The sequence below is a fragment of the Heteronotia binoei genome, chromosome 4, assembly GCF_032191835.1.
Source record: "Heteronotia binoei isolate CCM8104 ecotype False Entrance Well chromosome 4, APGP_CSIRO_Hbin_v1, whole genome shotgun sequence".
Taxonomy (NCBI): Eukaryota; Metazoa; Chordata; class Lepidosauria; order Squamata; family Gekkonidae; genus Heteronotia; species Heteronotia binoei.
In genome coordinates this window covers 93,415,342-93,437,698 of record NC_083226.1, presented here as the reverse complement: position 1 = coordinate 93,437,698, position 22,357 = coordinate 93,415,342, and the positions used below count along the sequence as shown (strand labels likewise).

Genomic DNA, 22,357 nt, shown 5'->3' with positions numbered 1-22,357 from the left:
GGTACCACCTCTCTCCCGCACCCCCTGTTTGAAGCAGAAAATGGGAGGTTGCACTTTCTTACCGGTTATTTTTCTTACTTTTTACACCTGAGACTTGAGTGGAATGCTCAGTCTGGCTCCATTGTCAGAACCAGAGACAGAGTGAGAGACCTGGTTTCCACCTTTAGCAACAGCTATTAAAATACATGGTCTTTTTTGCAGAAGGACCTTTCAACCATGTGCTAAACTGAACACTTTGCAGTCAAAAGAAAACAAATACAAACAAAAAACAACAACAAAATAAAGAGACTGCTCCTTAACTGGCCAGCTACTTTAGTCAAGCTGAAAGGGCTAGTGCATATAACATTTTTAACTATTTTGTACAATATCTCCATGCTTTATCAGACTACTTCTGAAATTTCCTGTTTCAGAGCAACATGAGTAACTTCATTGGGAGAACCTAGGGCTGCCAACCTCCAGGTGTGGCTGGAGATCTCCCACGTTTACAACTGATTTCCACCTGACAGAGATCAGTTCCCTGGAGAAAATGGCTGCTTTGAAGGGTGGACTCTCTGGCATTGTACCATGCTGAAGCCCCTCCCCAAACTGTTCCAACCCCCAAAGTCTCCAGGTATTTTCCAACGCATATCCGGAAACCCTAAATGTTTCCTTGGATGTGTGGAGCTAGTTATGTAGTTTTGTCAGATCTAATTTTTGTTTCCCCTTCAAGCAAGCTAAAAACACTCCAAGTTATGGACATAAGTTTGGATTGTTTTGTCATTTTTGGTAGTGATGTCTCTGGAGACATACTAGAAATAATGCTGTCTGAACTCAATGTCATTCCATTTTTTAATAAAGTAAAAAGGTTGATTAGTCTCAGAGCCCAACTCTTACACTAGCCTGTAAGGTCTGTGATAAATAGTTTTATCTGGTTGACATACTGGACAGTTTGTAGCAAATTTGTTATCGAATGGTTTGACAGTGGTAAAGATTAGTACAGACTAAGCCCACAGATGCTAAGCAAATTCCTTGTATTAACGTTTGCACAACTTTCTGAGTGTTATACCTCTTTTTTCCTCACCAGTGCTACTGTTTTATGGGTCTGTAACATGTGCCTTTTTCTCCTTGACTTTCTGGTCTCATGCTTATTTATTAAAATACCCTTAAAGAAATAGCTATTTCATTGACGTGAGAGTGGGCAAATTATTAAGGTGCATGAAGGCCAAAGATGAGTGTGTCAGGGCTCATGACAGAGTGCATATTGGACACAGGACTGGAACAAATACCCCCCCCCCCACTCACCCATGCCATATTAGGTGCTGAACTGCATAAAATTAACACATTAAATAATTAACATTTAGAGTATTGTTAAATAGTATTGATAGTATTATTTAATAATATATTATTTAATGAATATTAAATAATATTTAGGGTATTGTTTTCTCATTTCAATTTTAAATTACTGTAATTTCTTTATTTCCATTTCTTTATAATGCACCATATTAAAGTCATGTGTAATCAACTGTGTCCCCTTTGATAAGTTCCCATGCTGTTTTTGTGCTTCTTTCCAATGTCTCAGCACTTTTTTCCCAAAATCCAAGCAATTTTCCAACTTCCAAGCTCCCAAATGCGATACTGTTTTGTTTGAATTTTATGTATTAAAGCTGTATGTATTGTATGTAACTTTCAGACAAGTCATAGACTTTTTTTCTTTCATTACAAGACTCGGTGTTTTGTTTTTAGCTACAAGTTTGAGTGAACATTCTAACAATGTATGTTTTGAATAATCTCTGGGGGTGTAGCTATACCATGAAAATAGATGCTTTTACTCCTAATAGCTACTTCTAAAGCAGTGGAAATGTCTACAAGTCCTATACATGGCTATTTAAGTATGCCTCATCTCTTTTTGTTCAAATCATCTGCAATACAAATACTTAATCTGTGTTGTCAACAAATCAGAAGGAGATTGAGACTGGGAAGGGCAGCCATGAGCGAGATATGCAGATTCTTAAATGTAAGGAAATGTTGCTGGTGAACAAGATCAAGATAAGTCATACCATAGTATTCCCCATTACTATGTCTGGATGTGAAAGTTGGAAAATGAAGAAGCCTGAAAGGAAGAAAATTGATTTATTTAAAATGTGTTGGATGAGAGTTTTGCAGAGTCTGTGGACTGACAACAAGACAAATAAGTGGTTTCTAGAACAAATCAAGCCTGAACTCTACTTAGAAGATAAAATAACTAAACTGAGTCTATTGTAATTTGGCTTCATTATGAGAAGACAAAATCTCTGCAGAAGACAATAACACTAGGAAACACTAGGACAGTCAGTTTGGTGTAGTGGATGAGAGTGGCAGACTCTAATCTGATAACAGGGTTTAACTCCCCACTCCTCCACATGAAACCTGCTGGGCCTGGGTTCAGAACTCTCTCAGCCCCACCTGCCTCACAAGGTGCCTGTTGTGGGAAGAGGAAGGGAAGGAGATTGTAAGCTACTTTGAGACTCCTTAAATTAGAGAAAAGCAGGGTACAAAAAACAACTTTTCTTCTTCTTCAGCTCTTCAAATTTGAAGGCAGCAGGAAAGAGGAAGACCCAACATGAGATGGATTGATTCAGTAAAGGAAGCCCTGGCCTTTAGGTTGCAAGATCGGAGTAAGGCTATTAACGGTAGGACTTTTGGAGGTCATTAATCAGAAGTGATTGGGCAGCACCACACACACAAACACACACACTATTTAGAATACATAAGAACAAAGTTTGAGTCTAGAGGCATCTTTAAGACCAACGAAGTTTTATTCAAGGTATCTTAATACCACCTTATTGGTCTTAAAGGCCACTGGACTCAAACTTTGTTCTTCTACTTCAGACCAACACAGCTACCCACCTGAATCTGTTTAGAATACCTATATTGTTCATCTCAAATATATCTTTGTTGTTATCTGACTAGCATTAACAATATTCACACATGGCATAAACAGCATGACAGAAGTTCAAAGAAGATTTTTAGCTTGTGAAAATGGTCTGCTACTGCTACTGCTTTGCTTACCTGTATCTGATATGAGATCAAAGTCCAAACTCTTCCAGATTTAATGAGTGGCATGCAATCGACACAGAAGCTTCACAGTAATTTTCCTTAGAAGTTTGAGAGAAACAATTACTTTGAAAATTAACACATAGATTGAGTCCTTTATATTGCTTTCTGCTTATCCATCTCATTAAGTATTATAGTTTATGTGCTTGTGTATGTGTCTGAATGTTTAAAAGTCCGATAGGGCATTTTTGGACTTCAGAAGTAATGGAAAATTAGCATATGAGAATGAGAGTTTTATGGATACTGTGGGCTGACAAAAAGACAAATATGTGAGTTCATGCATGGTACAGTGATGCTCTGTATTCTTGGTGCATGGCGGGCACAGTGGAGGGTTTCTGGAGTTCTGGCTCCACTGGTGGACCTCCTAATGACACCCTGGTTTTGGCCACTGTTTGATACAGAGTGTTGGACGATAGGCCATTGCCCTGATCCAGCACGGCTTTTCTTATGTTCTTTTGAGATTACAAAACTGAGGACTGAAACTATTAATGGATGTGAGGAAGCAACATTTTTATCAGTGGCAAATGTAATACATGGACTTCTAGGTTTGTGCAGAAGGTGTTACTATCACTGGTGTATATGGTGTTAATGGCTTCTTATTGTAAATTCTTATTTTAAACTTTTGTAAATGAGAGACCCAATCCACCTACAACTCTCAGTTCTGGAAAAGTAACTTGGTTGATCACTACAACAATAAATGTTGCTTCTGTGTTATTTTATTGGGGTGGGGAGGAAACCCTATTACTGTACTTAACAGCATTGAGATACTTTAATGTTTACTTTGACCAGTTAATTAATTGGTTAAAAAACAAGACAGTTAATTGACTAAAACCCTCTAATTCAATAACATCTGGGGGACAGGTGTTCACAAATCATTCCTAATTTGGTCATGTGTGAAACCTTGTTAACAATTCTCTTAGGGCATGATAAATTCCTGCCCTCCCCCTCCTTCTGCTTTGATTGACAGAACACAGGGAAGCTAAAGAAGAATATTGTGACTTTCTTTTAAACATTTGTGAACAATTGTTTTTACTGCTGAATTAAAACATGTCATAATCTAACTGTGAAGGTTTTTTTTTTTTTAAATAGTGCTGGAGATTGTTACCTGCATGGCCCTGTTAAAATGCTTTTACTAACTTTTCTTTGTTTATTGTTGTTGTCAGACTCCCTGATATTTTCTAACTACTTTCTTTAATTTGATCTTTTGGATTAAAAAACCATCTCAAAACCAAGACAAAACATATACGTGAACAAGCAAACTCCTTTTAGTTTCAGAGCCTGTGGCTATTGGATCTAAGATGTAGGGGAAATGTTATGTCACTCTGGCAATTTTGCCCCCCTTCCTGACAGCCATTCTGAAAGTCACAGGTTCTTTCTATAACTTGCAACAGAATTGCAGTAATGATTCCATATGCCTAATAAGGAATTTGAAGTAATGATTTTTTTAAAAAAAAAATTTCGATTCCTGTGTGTGTATAAAGTGCCGTCAAATTGCAGTCAACATATGACAACCCAGCAAGGAGCTTTCAAGGCAAGTGGAAAGCAGAAGTGGCTTGCCATTGCCTTCCTCTGCAGAGTCTTCCTCAGTGATTTCCCCTCCAAGAGCCAACCCTGCTTAGCTTCTGATATCTGACAAGATCAGGCTATACTGTGTCACCTTCACTTCCTTCAGTTTCTATAGCTGTGTGCGAATAGGGACAGTTTGAAAATTTTCTTTTGATAAATTTTAAACAAATTATGGATTATGAAAAACTAGATGGATTGCATCTGTTCCTTTATTTCATTTCATATGCTCTTAAAGCATCTATAAATATCTTAAATATATCCCTTTCCAGTTTCCTTGGGAAATCATTGGTTTATCACTTTCTTTAAAAAAAACAACACACAAATTTGCATCATACATAAATTAAACCCTACATTGCATAACTTATTCTGTAACATGTACATGTGTCAGTCTTCGTATCCTCTGGTAAATGGTTCAGAAAGGTTATATATGCTCCTGTTTTCTAATCAGAGTAGCTGTAATTAAAAATTCACACTTTGCTCATTCATGCATTTAAAATACAGCTATTCCTGATGGGAAGATAAGTATTCGTATTGGAAAAAGGAATACTTGAACTTACTTTATGTAGCAAGTAACCAAATTGATTTCAGGTGAACAGTCTTCTAGGCCATTTATTTAGGATTTGCAACTGAAGGCTATCTAAGGAAAGATCCACAGGGCCTGCAAAATGGAACTGTTCTGCCAGGCCTTTGGCTGTGGCAGTGGGTGTCCAATTAAAAAAAAAAATCTGGCTTCCCCTGCTGAAGCTCATTGTCTTATGCATCTCAGAGTAAGAACATCTTGAGATCCAGTGCCACCTTTTTGGAAATTATGCATTCAAACAAATAGTGCAACCTGTTTTTTTTTTAACATGTGTTGTTTTAGTGTATTTTTTTATACACACACACATGTACACAGGGGTTTTTTTGGTAGAAAAAACCCAGCAGGGGTTCATTTGCATATTAGGCCACACCTCCTAATGGCAAGCCAGCCGGAACTGCATTCCTGCTTAAAAAAAGCCCTCTGTGTGTGTATAATTCTCAATGTATTTTAGAAGCTGTTTTGTGATCCACCCTGAACCCACTTGCGGAATGGACAGAATATAAATAGAATAGAATAAAATAAATAAATTAAGCATCATTTCACCTATAGGTTTAAAATGGGTGGCCAAACTGCGGCTCACCTGTGGCTCTTTCACACATATTGTTTTAGCTCTTGAAACCCCCACTGTCCCATCAGTCAGCTTAATTTGTCTCTTTAAATTACTTCTCCAAACCAAGCCAGTCAATAGCTTGGAGAATGCATTTTAAGTTAAAGTTGCTTTCTTCCACCTCTCTCTCCATCATCTTCCTTCCTTCCTACCTCCCTCCTCTCCTGCAGCTCTCAAACATTTGACATTTATTCTGTGTGACTCTTACATTAAGCAAGTTTGGCCACCCCTGGTAAAAGAATGTAACCCAGTTTAGGATTGCACTGCCAAATAATTCTGTGATTTAATAGCATTAAGCAAATTCTAATGTTGAGTTTATATTTGTTGAGGAATAATGCTTGTAGCTACAATATTATTCAGAATAAATTTCCGATGTATTTATAGTAGTTTCAGAGCATATGATCATATGCAAAGTTCCTGTAATCAAAGCACATTGAAATCAAAGGGTTTAGACAGGACTAATTCTTTATAGCATAAGTCACTAAATATGCAGCAATACTGACTACAGAAGCTGTCTTTCACTTTAAAAATAATATACTTCTCAATGTGAATAGATATGAACAAATACAAGAAACAAGAATGTTCTCGAGAATGGTCAAGCAGATTGTTATATCTACACTTTTTGACTTGCTTGTACAATGAAAGGACTATCACCATAGTTTGCTAATTGTTCAGGTGGAATTGCCTCCTGGGGTGAGATTTTATAACTGAGATGTTGTCTGTAATTCTTTTTCTGATTCCTAATGTTGGTCTTGATTTCTTAGTGGGGTGAGGAGGAAAATATTCTAAAAACTGGTTTTAGCATGTGTAACCAGATTTTTCTGTTCACTAGAGATTATAAAAGTCACATGTAAGTAAAAGTGAATTATGTTACATATCTACAGTGGAGTGCATAAGTTTCATCCTGAAGCTTCCTGGCTGGAACCAAAAAGATGCTCTGGCTTTATTTAATTGAAACTGTTCAGTAGACAGGGTGTCTCCAAGAGAGCCATTAATAACCAGGAAGCTAGGAGGAGGTTACACATCTAAAAGATTGTCAGCAGGGAACAAATTATTCCAGTATCAAGGGTCTCCTCTGAGAAATAGCTGAAAATCTTGGCCAGTCATTTCCATTTTGAACAGGTATTAGTTTTGTATGTTCAAATTCAAAGATTTAGAAAAATGCATAGGTTTTTTTTGTAATTGATGTTGAGAATACCATTTTAGCTAGTGGGATTAGCCAGTATAAAGTGATGGTTTACAAAAGAGAAAAGACTGGGTTGGTTGTTGTTACTATTATCATTATTATTATATTTTGCTTTAAAAGTCTGGCATAAATCAATTTGGAGAACAAGTTCATTTTTTAAAGTTCATGATTTTTAAAGATAGCCCAACTTGATTATTTTGTCTTTTAGATGGTAAGTAACTGATGTTAAGAGGTGACTGAAAGATTTTAACAGTCTTGGGATGAAAGCAGTAGTGAGCAGTTTTCTGAATTTTTTAAAAAAATCTAAGATGTCTTCCTGCTTAGGTTTCATTTTTCACATATCTTTGTAATTTCATGCAGTGCAATTCTTGAGCATGCAATTTGATTCTATGCATGTTTACTCAAAAGTAAAATTAAGTCCTGCTTAGTGCAGTAGGGTTTATTCCAGAGAATGTGTTCATATGACTTCAGTCTCATTCCCACAGCCCCATTGTCCACTGTCATGAACAGTGATTCTAAGCAAGATCACTTGATCTGAGGAAAGGAGAAGCCCCGGGGGCAGAGCAACATTGCAGAATGGGTCTGAGTTTTAGGCTGCTGGTTTAATAAATTGAGGATTGTAACCTAGAACTTCAGTTCTAAGAGCATCAGTTGGAATCAAATCACACCAGAACTTCTGCATGCTTTAAAAAATATGTTTTCTGTGATTTCAGTTTTTAAAAGCCAGTTCTACAAACATAATATATATGTACTATGTTTATGTGAACCATTATGTTATTTAAACCACATTTTATGTATGATGGTTCCAAAATACAAGCAATGATCTATACTTTGACTATGTGGATAATGAACAGATATTAAGAGAAATTTTGATTTCATTGTTTACCTGTTATACACTATTTAAGTACAAAAGTTAGATCTCAGTCAGTTTAAATTCAATTGAGGCCACAGAATTACATTTATCTAAAGTATTTCAGTTTAACTGGGTTGCGGAATGGGATGGAAGTTCTGACTGCAAGCAGATTCTAAAGTGATCACACACACTAAATAACACACTTTCAATCCACTTTCAACAAACTTTCCAACTGTATTTTGCCAGTTCACACAGTAAAATCCAGTTAGAAAGTGCATTGAGTTTTTGTGAGAACCCATGTTCAAGAGATGGATGCTATAGCTACCTTTCCAGTAAGAAATCTTCAAATTAATGATACATAATTATATAATTTAAGGATATAATTAATTATATAATTTCATATATCTAATCTAATTTACTGTACATCCTGATATTGTTAAAATATACGTAATCTATTCTGATCCTTCAGAGTGAAAATGATCCTAAAATAAATAGATGATAGTTACTTACAATATATATGCACAATTTATCAACAATCCAAATAAAGTCCCCACTTCAGTAATATCACTAATATTTGTGTTGAGCAGGTAAGTTTTTTTCCCCACTGCAAGATTCTTGCACTGTAACAATATTAAGGTATATCTTATATAGAAGGTAAGAAGACTAAATCAATCTGACTGTGAGGTCAGCCTGTAATTTGAGCTGCTTACTTATTCCAAATTTGTGTTTTAGATCACTAAAACTGGCAACATTTTGCTTTATTTTGAACTGTATGGATTTGTGTGATGCATAAGTGTCTGGGCACAAGAACTGCTGCATAAGTGATGAAGAGCAAGCTTTTTGAATATATTCCTGGAACAAAGTTGTTAGAAATATGTGAATTATGGCGTAAAAATGTGCCATGTACTATAATTGATTCATATATATATATATATATATATATATATATATATATATATATATATATATATATATATATATATATATATATATATATATATATATATATATAATTTTATATACATACACATGTACTTTAGAACATAAAATAATTCAAAAGCAATGGAGAAAATTAAACACCTAAAATTCCTTTTGTTCATATAGGAAACATATAAAATATTAACTACACTTACAATAATATTCTAGTAAAAAATACCTATTTGAGGCATTCTAGCTTAACTGAAATATTAAAGGGAAAATATAACAATGAATAATACTTGTGATTTATAAAGTTGACATAAACATAACATGAAATAAAATAACTGGTTAAAATCATCAAATAAAAGCCTGGAATGGCGTTATTGCTAACCAAAGCTTTGAGACCTCTGCTTATGTAACCTTTACCACATGCTCATCTTGTGGAAGGCACAACTGACTACTGGAAATTCTTAACATACATCTGAAAGATAAAAATGATCACCTAGGTTATCTAAATTACAAGAATCTGCTTTATTAATAAAAATATATTGCAACAGTAATCTGAATACTAAATAAAGACCAGCCATTAATAGGTAGGGGCTATGGTTGTGTGGTAGAACATCTGCTTGGCATACAACAAGTTCCAGTTTAAATCCCAGCAGGCCTGTAGCCAGGATTTCAAATGCTGGGGGGGGGGGGCATTTAAATTTCTCAGGGAGCACTTTAATTAATTTAATTCTTTCTGGGTACTGATGCTCAGTCTGTCTGACCTCTTCCACAGTGTCCTTGGCAGCAACAAAACACAGGTGGGGCTTCCTTACTTTCCAAAGGGCCATCTCCCCCCCACCCCGGTCTCTGAACAGGGAGGACCAATCTCTCAGAATCTGCCCACCTGCCTCCCAGGTAGCAGCAGAGGCAGTAGGAAGGGAGGACTGTGGGTCAGGAGCCCTGAGTCAGGGGGCCTCACCAGTAAGTCAGACGGCAGGGCCCCCACAGGCCCCCTGTAGCTACAGGCCTGAATCCCAGACATCTCTAGTTAAATAATAAGGTAGTAGGTGATGTGAAAAACCTCTGCCTGAGTTCCTGGAGAGTCACTGACAAACTCAGTAGACATTACTGCCCTTGATGGACCAGTAGTCAGATTAAGTAAAAGGCAGCTGTTTGTGTTTGTATTTAACCCAGTTAATCCAGACAAGAGAGATGTATTAGATAAGGAACCAGTGACAGGAAAACGATTAACACCAAATTGTTCAAATATTAAAGGAGGATTCTTCCACACTCATATGGTTTTAAATGACTGATTGAAATACATCTCTATATCTTCAGTTCACTAACCTGTTGTACAATCATAATCAGCATGTCAATGGCTTTAGAAGAGTGCCACTGTGTTAAGGCTTCCACTACCAGTATCCATGAGCAAGCTGTGGATTGCTCCAGAAACTATTTACAAAAGAGAAATATGCCTTAGAGCTGCCGCATAGCTATATATTTTTTCATGAGGGGGCATAGAAGGGGCCCGGTGACTAAATTAAGTTAAAGAACACTTTGCTATTTTTGGAGGACAGAGCTCACACACACACACAAAGCCCCCTTTTGCTTTCCTCCCTGGGTGCTGCTGTGGGTCAGGCCCTTTGCATATGGTGGGATCGCTGACCCCTCCTCCATGCTGATGACATGTATACATAGTACTACATGCTGCCAGACAAGAGGTATTCATCCTGCAGGGGTGGGGGTGAGTGGGGCTTCCCCAGGATTTCAGCTTTGCCTTGGCAAGGATGGGAGGGGAAGTAGTAGGGTTGCCAATCCCAAGATGGGGGCAGGGGATCCCCCGGTTTGGAGGCCCTCCCCCCACTTCAGGGTCGTCAGAAAGCGGGGGGGGGGGAGGGGAGGGAAATGTCTGCTGGGAACTCTATTATTCCCTATGGAGATTTATTCCCATAGGAAATCATGGAGAATTGATCTGCAGGTATCTGGAGCTCTTGGGGGGGGGGTCTGTTTTTTGGGGTAGAGGCACCAAATTTTTAGTATAGCATCTCCCCAAAATACCCCCCAAGTTTCAAAAAGATTGGACCAGGGGCTCCAATTCTATGAGCCCCAAAAGAAGGTGCCCCTATCCATTATTTCCTATGGAAGGAATTGAAAAGGTGTGCCGTCCCTTTAAATGTGATGGCCAGAACTCCCTTTGGAGTTCAATTATGCTTGTCACAGCCTTGATCTTGGCTCCACCCCTAATGTCTCCTGGCTCCACTCCCAAAGTCTCCAGATATTTCTTGAATTGGACTTGGCAACCCTAGGAAGGAGAAAGAAGGTGCTCGAACCAACAATCTTCCTTGTCCAACTGGAGAATGGGCCAGGGAGGGAGGTCGCCAAGAAGGAAGCACTCAGGCAAAAGGATAGCCTCACATAAGGAAAGTCTGCCAAAAGCTGCCAGTCCTGCCCCTGTCACTGGCCAGCACAGTCCTGCAAACTGAGAGAAAGAGACTGGGCTGGAGGGGGAGTCTCTGCAGCCTCCCTCCCTCCTCAGTTTTGAGGCTTCTCTGCCCACAGATCTCCACCATACATATCTACAGAGGAGCTACCACTGTTCTTACTTGGATTGGGAGCCAGGGACATTGCAAATTCAGGAGGGGATGTTACTCTGTGGGCCCCATACTAGCTACTGCTCTGTCTTATATGCCTTTGAATTAGAAAATGAATCCTGAAACTATCAGTGTGTGTGTGTGTGCAGAGTGAGGAACAGAGATATGTACAATAGTGAGCTCCGGTAAGAAAGTGAGCCAAACACCTGCACCTAGTATTAAAACAGTGTATTTACAGTATATATACAAAGTAACTAGTGCAGTGCTAATCATAGATCTAAGCGACAAAGTGCTCCACCAGCATCCACCTCTCCAGTGAGAGAACTATACACAGTCAATGCAGTCCTTATATATTTACATCAGCCAATCAAGGCAGTCCATAATCTTGCTGACTCCAGCAGGTACTTTCCCTTCTTCCTTATCCAGCCAGAACCGGCTTGCTGACAAGGCCACTCTGACCTGATCTGTCAGTTAGATCCACCTGCTGGCTTGTTGCTCCTGTCAGGCTGTGTAAAGGAGGACTCCATATACCAACAGAAACCACCCAATTATACTGCTCTTGTCATTATTGGATGTCGTTTGAATTGAGTGTATTCCTTCTAAATCTCAGATAGGCTTATTCTGTTTTAAGAGCAACTTCTTGAAGGAGTATACTTAGGTCTGTATTCTTGGTTGTTTTATGAGAAAAGATTGTCCAGCAGAGTTATGTATGTTTTATTCTCAATATATAAGAATTGGTAGATGTATCTAGGGCTTGTAATGGCAACAGTGCAATTCTGCCTAGTCAATTTTATTTTTCCCCTCTTTGTTTCACAGGATGTGACATGTGTGCTGATAACCGTAATGGAGAATGCCCCATGCATGGTCCTCTGCACTCTTTGCGCCGCCTGGTGGGCACTAGTAGTGCTGCAGCAGCAGCACCTCCACCTGAGATTCCTGAGTGGCTTCGGGATCTGCCACGGGAAGTGTGTTTGTGCACCAGCACTGTGCCTGGCTTAGCTTATGGTATCTGTGCTGCCCAGAGGATTCAGCAAGGCACCTGGATTGGGCCTTTCCAGGGAGTTCTTCTTCTTCCAGAAAAGGTGCAGACTGGAGGAACCAGGAATACTCAACACCTCTGGGAAGTAAGTCTTGTTTTAAGCATTTTGGTTTTAAAAATCTGATTGAGTACTAAAGAAACATGTTTTGATGCTACTTTTTTGTTGTCAAGACTGTCCCATAATGAATTAAATATGGACTTAAGGAGGATTTACAAACTCTGCTCACACATTTTCTGGCTGTCATAAGCAGAAGATAGGGATTTTTATTAATAAAACAGATCCTTGTAAATTAGATAAACAGTAGCCATACATGTAACGGAGCTGCAGGCTCTAATGTTACAGAACTGTTGAAAGCAAGTTCTTTTGAAATCCATGGAGTTCTAAAACAAGCATAAGCAGTTGGGATGATAGTCTCTCTTCTGTATAGCACTGGGAATTGTTAGTTTACAGTATTATAGAACTCTGGCCATCACTTCACATCATATGGCAAATTTTGGGTTTGCTCACAAAAGATGAAAAAAAATTTAAAAAAAGAAATTCATATATTAGATGCTAGTACTAGTACAACGGTAGATGACAAAATATATTGACAAATATATAAATATAGAAACAGTTATTTTTATTTAAAGCTTGCATCTTAATTTTATTTTAGCTCATGATCTATGGAATAGGTTGAGATAGAAACTAACCATAATCTGAACCAGATGCACCCTGTTAGTACAATTGTTATAGTTAATCTGAACTAAAAAATAATTAGATTATGATCTAATAGAGAAGGAAGTTAACCCTCTAGATTTGGGCACCAGTCCAAAAGTGGTTCATTTTCATAAGGCATAAGGCAGGGGTGTCAAACATGTGGCCTGGGGGCTGAATCAGGCTCCCAGATGGCTCCTATCAGGCCCCCAAGCAACTAGCTGTCATCTGCTTCCTTCTCCCTCTCCCTTGCTTCCTTCTCCATAACAGCTTGCTTTGCAAGGCTTGCTCAATCACACTGGAGCTACAGAGCAAATCCTCTATTTTCTCCATTGGCTGAGGCTCTGTCCCTGAGGAGGAAGGTAGGAGGAGGCAGAGCTTGCTTTGCCAGGCTTTCTCAATCCTACAGCAACTGAGCCAAGCCTTTCTGTTGGCTGAGGCTCCTCCCTCTCCTGGTCTCCTGGGGAAGAAGGAAAGAGCCAGAACTTTCTTCCAGTTCCCTGGATCCCATGGGAGAAATACAAAGAAGGCACCTTTAAGACCAATGAGTGCTAATGTTTTAAGAATGCTTTATTTCAAGTTTTTTTTAAAATTAATTGTGTTTGTCTGTGTCCTTTATAAAGTTTGTATCTCTGCTACCCAGGAGTGGAATTCTAGCAGGAGCTCCTTTGCATATCAGGCCACACACCCCTGACATAGCCAAGCCTCCAAGAGCTTACAAAAAAGAGCCTTGTAATCTCTTGAAGGATTGACTATATCAGGGTTGTGTGGCCTAATATGCAAAGGAACTCCTGCTAGAATTCCACTCCTGCTGCCACCTAATCTTAAATAGGTGGCTCGGCCTGACAAAATCTTATTCATGTCAGATTTGGCCCTCATAACAAATGAGTTTGACACCCTGGCATAAGGCACAGAAGCAGAAGAAAGGAAAAATATGAAGGAAGAATAGGATATAGAGTGAGCCATCATGAATGAAAGAGACTGACAGGAGTATTGACCAACCAGCACTGACCTTACCACCAAAGGGTGGTACTGATGTGTTTCCTTTCTTTGCACAGTATTTCTAGCCATCAGTGCTTTCTAAATGTCACATAAACATATAACATTGGTATTTCCCTTCTTTTATCCATTTACCACTTGTCCGGCAATGTGTAATGACAGATTCTCATGCTATAAATGTTATTGCTTTGCAATTGCTAAGGAATATGTGTGACTAACTGCCTGGTTTCTTGGGGTGTCAGATACAAGCCTCTATAGCAGTATCTGACTTTCTTGTGGTTTCAAATGTCTTGTTTCTTCAAATGTCTTGTTCTTGCTCAGTAGGTGAGAAATTTAAAATGGGCAATTGTTCTCCATCTGCCTGGGAAATAATCTTTGAGAATCATCCCAATTGAATACAAAACCAGAAAAGTATAGCCAGAAATTCATTTCCCATTTTTAAAAATGGAAATGGATAAAAAATAAAAAAACTAAATGCACATATGTAATAACTAATAATAAGAGCCCAGTAATAAGAGCCCTGTAAGCTCTTGGAGGATTGGAGGGTGTGTGGCCTAATATGCAAAGGTGTTCCTGCTACAAAAAAGCCCTGCTTTGTCATATATAAACTTACTTGTCTATATGGTTACTGTTCACCTTAGCAGAATCCAATTTATCTAGTCAAATTTGCTAAGTCAAATTCAAGAAATATCTGGGGACTTTGGGGGTGGAGCCAGGAGACTTTGGGGGTGGGGCCAGGAGACATTGGGGTGGAGTCATGAGGAAGGTTGGAACAAGTACAGTTGAACTCCAAAGGGAGTTCTGGCCATCACATTGAAAGGGACTGCACACTTTTTCAACGCCTTCCCTCCATTAGAAATAATGAAGGATAGGGGCACATTCTTTGGGGGCTCATAGAATTGGCCCCCCCCGGGTCCAATCTTTTTGAAACTTGGATGGTGTTTTGAGGAAAGGCATCAGATACTATGCTGCAAATTTGGTGTATCTACCTCAAACAACATCCCCCCAGAGCCCCAGATACTTGTGGATCAATTCCCCATTATTCCCTATGGGAATCGTTCTCCATAGGGAATAACAGAGTGCCCAGTAGACATTTCCCTCCCCCCCCCTTTATAAAGCTTTCTAAAGCGGGGGGAGGGCTTCCAAACCGGGGAATCCCCTGCCTCCTCCCTCTCTCTTTCTCTCACACACACACTTACTGGGTCTGGTTCCTCCACAACTTTACTTGCTCTGAAAACGAAAGCAAAACAAAGGGAGGGTCTCTGCTCTGATGAAACTGCTGCTGACCCTTCCCCATGAAGCGCTTCCTGTTTCCTGCTCAACTTTAAAGGCACACATTTTAAAAATGGACCTGTTTGCAGGTTTCTAAACCTGCTGGAGTCCTAGAGGTACATGCTGACTGTGGGGGCAGGGCTTCCCCCCACCGGCCAGCTGGCTGGAGTTGGAGGGAAGCCTGTAAAACCGGGGGATCCCCTGCTGGGACCTGGGGATTGGGAAGCCTAAATTTATCACAATTAAGGCCCACTGAAAACAATGGAAGAGGAATCATCTTTTAACAGTGCAAACTTATGTAAACCTATATATATATATATATATATATATATATATATATATATATATATATATATATATATATATATATATATATATATATATATATATATATATATATATATATATATATATATATATATATATATATATATATATATATAATGATGTCCCTTGGCCAGATTTCTTAGGACTGTGCAAACAAACATGAAAGAAACAGTAATCATTAAAATCTCACTGAAGGATGTATTAGTGGGCAGAATTAAGCAGAACATGCCTATGTGAATAATGATATTTTGCCCAGGAACATAATATGTAACAGGGAAAAAGGTGTAAGAAGGATCATAACAGGTTGTGAGTTTCATAGCTGAGGTGCCACTAGTGATGAAAGCCTGCAAAATATACAAAACATTAAAAGTAACTGCTGCTTATTTTGGGAAGCTGTATTGTTGTTATTTCTTTTTCTGTTGGCTCCCATTTTGGGGGCACTTGGGCAAGATGCTATCAGCGTTGTCTTTGCATTTCACAGCCTGCTTCCTTCTTTCTGGAATCCTGACAGGCTGTTTCAGATGGCTGGCGCTATAGGAGATGGAAATACAAAGATAGGACAGGAATAAATCAGGATATGAAGGCAGAGAAAGGGAACAGCAAGGTCATAGAAGGCTTTGAATATAGAGATCAGGAGCTGGATATAGAAGATGACTTGAATCCAGAGTAGGCACTTAAGGAGGACATCATATGGTCTATATATAATGAAAGAGGTCATTTGCAGAGGGTTGAGAAGTGACAGTAGGACAAGGGAGCAAAAGATTGCAGTAATCATAGTGGGAGATGTCAGAGATTTAATGATGGGTCAGAAAGAAAGGACCATATTGTAACAGTATTTGTCCGGGAGAAACTGCAGTTTGCAGTGGCAATGGCCTTATCATGAGCACATGGGAGGGAAGAATCAAAAATAAAACCAGAGCTTCCTATTTGCTTTGGACAGCAGATAATAATGTTAGGGAATCAGTGAAATACGTAATCAAAAAGGTGAAGTCTTGATGTGGAAAGGAAAGAAAAGGAGTTCAGTCCTGGATGTTAGCAGACATTATTTGGACACATGGAATTGGATGAATGAGGGCATGGTTTTTGTTTTTGTTTTGTCGCAGGAACTCCTTTGCATATTAGGCCACACACCCCTGACGCAGCCAATCCTCCAAGAGCTTACAGGGCTGTTTTTACAGAACCTATTGTAAGCTCTTGGAAGATTGGCTACATCAGGGGGGGTGTAGCCTAATATGCAAAAGAGTTCCTGCTCAAACAAAGCCCTGGATGAGGCCCAGTGTGGTGTAATGTTTAGTGTTGGACTAGGGTCTGGGAGGCCATGGTTCAAATCCCTACTGCTTACTGAGTGACCTTAGGCCAGTCACACACTCTCTGCATAACCAATTCCACAGAGTTGCTGTGAGGGTGAAATGGAGGACTGATTGGAAGGGCAGGGTATAAATTAAGTAAATAAAATTAATGGATGAGGATACCTGTGCTGTGCAGAGGTATGTCTTAATGAAAGTTATGAATTCTATAAGAATAACAGAACTACTATGTGTTGAGAGAGAAAGACCAAGAACCTGAAATAAAAGCTTTTACCTGTGGAAATACTGAATAATAAATTAGAAAGGTTAAGGTTAAAGAGAACCCAGTGAGGATGGAATCATGAAAGCTTAGGACATGAAGGAAGTCAAATAGCAGAGGGTGATATTGCAGTGTATCAAGGGCAACAGAGAAGTCAAAGATAATAAGGCCAGATGAGAAATGTTTAGAGTTAACAGTTGGAGATCATGAATGATTTGGCTGAAGGCTGCTTCAATTAAATGTATAAGATCGAAGCCAAACTGTAGCAAACCAAGAGAATAGTTAGAAGATAGAGCACTAAGTCAGTGAAACTAAGTGATGAATGACAGGAATTACAGGAGCATGATGGATGAATTTTGAGGAGACATGGTATGTTTGCATGCAAAGGACCAGAGAAGCAGGACAGGGTGATCATCTGGGGAAGAACAAGGACATTGTAGTCCAAGGTGTGTATGCCATCATACCTGTAATATTCTAAAAAAGATCACATTAAGCAAAATATGCATTAAGTATCATCCAGCTTCCTGGTCCCTCATATATTAGCCTTGTGTTCTGAAATACTGAATAATCATCTCATAGTGGTTCCTCATATGAATAAAATAACCGTAACAATTAATCCAGATGTAGTACTCTTTTATTTGCTTTACTTTGACAGACATCAGGGTTATTGTGTTTGATGTATAGTTGGACACACCATAGACATATTTTTGGCATGTATGTGCAAGAGTTCCTGCCACACATTCAATGTTTGCTTTGTATATAATCCATACAGTTCAATGTACAGCAATGTGAAGTATATTAAATACCATTCCATTACCTCATGACATGGCCTGACACCTATGGGTGTTCATTGGTAAATTATATGGTCCTTTATCAATCAGCCAAGTCAGTTTCTTTATAGTTTATGGGGGGGGGGGAATTATCTTTGTAGCTAGCCAAAACATGAGTCACTTTAGTTGTGATCCTTTTTTTTTTAGCGTTTTAGCTAATGAAGAATTTGCTTGTGTTTCATCATAAACTTAATTTGTTTAATAGAAAAATATTGCTGAATTGAACAAGTAAATACTGTTCTTTCTTACATATGCCTCAATAATATTTCTAGTATGTTCATCCTGAATTAATGAAAATTATTTTCCACTAGTATTTTTGCAAAGAACAGAGAAACTTTCTCAGAAATCAGGATTTCTTGATGAGAATGAGATAATTTTTCCTTAACATGCTTTCTAATGAAGTGGAACTGTACTTGCATCCAACATGTATTGAAACATTATCTCAGTTATTAATGTGCCTTTATTCCCAAGAGATAAATTAATCTAGCTGCACAAATTTTCTCCTTTCTGCTTAACATCAAATTGTAACAAGACTAGACTAAAGGAATGCACAGAGAACACACTTTAAATTCCACTGTACTATGCAGACATTTAAAAGGTTTTTAAATTTTTGTTGTTGCACTTTTTCAGATTTCTAGGGTTTTGTCATAAAGGTCTGGAAAGCTAATGATGGTAAATTATTCACCCTCTTTTTCTCTCCCCCCAAAAAGTAGAAAATCTGTACAGTAACTGTTTTGGATTTGGGTTGCTGAAGTTACACTGAAGTTATGCAGTTGGTAAAATTACACTGACTGGTCAGTGCAAGTGCAGCATCTTAATTTTTATGGTCAGAAACTGTTAATCTTAAATCATTAGGTGCTAAAATTAATTAATGCTTGCCCACTTAAGCTCTTTAATGATATATTCTCACTTCCATCTGAGCATTTAAAAAAAAGTTTTCAAATTGTTTTTATTTAAAGAAACAAATATATTCTTAAAACTTATTAAAACCAGAAATGATGCATTGTTATTGGGATAAATGAATGTACTCTTACAGATCTTGAACACACTACATAGATGTCCATGGATTTAATAAATAATAAATCCAAATAAATGTGTTAATGATTGCAACCTGGCATTCTGAGCCTGAACTAGCTTCCTTGGATGGGAGTTCTCATTATGTAGTTGGAATAATTTTTAAAGTAGGGATAGGCATGAACCAGCTCACAATTTAAAGTTTGTTATGAATTTTGGCTGGTTCATGGTGAAATTAAGTTTGTGGCAGGTCAACTAGCATGAAGTTTCCATGAACTTTCATGCTGTTACAGTTTGTGAATGGGTTATGAACACTGCCAGACAGACTGTCTTCTCTCAATCTAAACCTCATAGCAACATGGGGTGAACTTGATGAGCATGTAGAAGAACTTTGATGTCTCTGGCTTGCATAGGATCCATTCTATACGCTCCTGAACCTCCTGAACTTGCACCTGTCATTTTCCAAGAAGCACTTTCCTGGGGGCACTGTCTTTGGGAGGGGGGCATAACGTGGACCCCCATATATCTAATTCTCCCCAAACCTGGACAGCAGATAGTTAGCTAGAATCCCCTGTGAGCTTGGTGTCTTCAGCATGCTGGAGGGGCATTCTACCATGTAATGAACCTCACAAATTGAACTGGTTCATTTGGCAGCTAAACATTCTCTCTCTCTATCTCTCTCTCTCTTTAGGTTTAAACATTTCATCAAGTTTCAAAAGAAGGTATACATCAGGATAAAATACAAAACATGTAAATGACTAGTCATAATATAAACTTAATAACAAGTGAGGTCTTCCTATTACAAGACTATCCTATAAAATGAAATTTTAAAAATTAGCTTAGCATAGTATGGGTTAGTTGGTAGAATTTCTTGTTCTGTGAGATATTCTATTACCGGAAACCATAATGCTTGAACAGCAGTGAAACATTCATGATGGTTCATGGTTCAAACCAGGCATGCCATGAACCAAACCACATTTTCCCAGTTCATGCCATTCCTAATGGTAAGCATATTAACTCAGAAATAAAAAATCCATTTAGCATAATGGGATGCTTCCCAGTAAATGGGTATGTGCATAGTTCAGAGAAAGCTGTACTACAATCCTAAATACATCCTTCCATACCCATTAACGTCAATGGACTTAGAATGATGTAACTCTGTTTAGGATTGCAGTGTTAGTCAGAGTTCCTACTGAAAATAATTGAATGTTATCTTAAATTACTTTGACTTCAGTGAGACTTAAATACAACTGATGATAGATGTAGCCTTCTAGCAGTGGTAGAAGCAGTTGAACATACATTTGCTGCTATGTCTTCACTCTAGTAAAGTAGTTTGTCTTCAGAGTTGCATTTGTTTTCATCCTAACTTTCTGTTTATGATTACAACTTGTTACCTGTATCATTTATACATGTATTTGTTTATGTCTGTTTCATCAGAAGATGCTCCATTTATTTCACATCTTCTTTTGATCAGGGTGTCAGAATGACAGCATTACAGTTGATTACAATAGCATAATATTTGACACCATTAACCTCATATTGACACCATTAACATTCATGGGAAGACTTTAATCCATAGTTGGGATCCCAACTATTGCATAATCTGTTTTGAAACTGCTCTCAAGGACAAATTTCTTTATGTTTGTATTTTAAGAACAAAATACACATCTGTCCGGAATCCTGGACAGAGAAGAATTAGAATCATACCTTTGTTGTCATTAAAGGAACAAATTTCAGCTGCAGTGATATGCTTAAAGATTTCCTAAGCTGTGTTTAGCCTAGCTTTTTGTTGCAGGAAAGCACAGGAAGATAAAATCATGTGCAAGTCATAGCTATATTAAGGTGCGAATTAAGTTTCTCAGCAATCCATCATCTAGAATTCTAGATTGTTTGACAGCTCTGTTTCAAATGTCATGTTCATGAAATTCAAGTAATTTTGCTATGCAAATAAACTTAGTAGTACTATGTATGGTTTATAATATGGAGTGTAAGAACCAGTTATTCTTCTCTTTCAGTTTTAAAAGGTATGAGTTTTTTGTAAGCTTAATGCTGATGGGAAAACTGATTTCTGTGAGAAATATTTCTCTCCTATAATTAATGGTGAGAAAGTACCCAGAGATTTGGAGGACAATTAGTTTATTCTACTCAAAGAACCATTTTAACTTCTGTACCTCTCTAAAATAAATATTGAAGTAAACTCCTGTAAAACAGGGTTACCCCAAACTGCTTTTAGGATGACTGATATTTTAATAACATGAAATCCTTTCATTTTATTAAGGCATTTAACTAATTACTCATAATTATGGGTTTTGTTTAACAGTGTGATTCTAAGCATGCTTTTACTTAGAAGTAAGTCCTACTGTATTCAATGGGGCTCTGTTTCAAATACCTATGCATAGGATTTAAGCTTTTAATCCACTTAGATAAATTTGTATATATGTAGATGTATAATATACATGCATACCTGATTACAACTTAAAATTAATTAGAAGACATGTATGCCACAATCAACTGTATATTCTTGTGTGTTTATTTAAATCTCTCATCTCCCACCAATTTTTAAAGTGGGAGGCTTGAATCATTGTCTCCCCTTACAGGTGATCGGTCTTGTTAAAGCTGATAGTACCAACCATCTGTTTGGTTCTGTACTTGCAGTTTCAGTCCAACTTGCTTTTGTTAGATTGGGGGGAAGGATTTGTACATAAATAAATAGTTTCATTATCTGAATAAATAAACTGTAAAAATAAGTACTAATGTTTTAATCTGATGTAATTCTGGTTTAAAACAAACTTTGGAGTTATACACATTAAGATTAGCATGGCTCAGTATTAGTATACTTGTTATAAATCACAAAGAATTACAAATAGTATTTATTTCCTTTATGTTTATGCATACATTTCATCTGCATGAAAAATGTAAGTGCATTTTAACAATTATTATGTTGTTCATTATTAATGTGTTCCTTTCCATTTTCTTTTAATGAGTGGATTCATTCAAATACATCCTACATGTAAAGTGGATCAGGATTGGGCCCATTAAAGCTAAATAAGCCAAAATACACTTTTCAAATTAAATCTCATTTTGTTACTCTATATAGGTATTACAAATGATATTAAAAGTATGATTCTGCATTAGTGATCTAACATCCTCTAACAATAAAAAATAAAATGTCAAAAATATTTCAGTAATTCATGTATTCAGTAAATTCAGAATTCAGTAAATAATTCTTCCCCCCCTGAATTTAGCAGACACATA

The 22,357-nt window shown here is 37.7% G+C and overlaps 1 protein-coding gene across 3 annotated transcripts in view; it reads left to right on the top strand.

The window, feature by feature from the left end:
* Positions 1-22,357, top strand: part of PRDM6 (PR/SET domain 6) — a 180,998-nt gene that overhangs the window by 6,102 nt on the left and 152,539 nt on the right. For all 3 annotated transcript variants that reach the window (XM_060235532.1, XM_060235531.1, XM_060235530.1), the window contains exon 2: positions 12,178-12,485. In XM_060235532.1, coding sequence (XP_060091515.1) covers positions 12,178-12,485 — 308 coding nt within the window. The remainder of the gene's footprint in view (positions 1-12,177; positions 12,486-22,357) is intronic.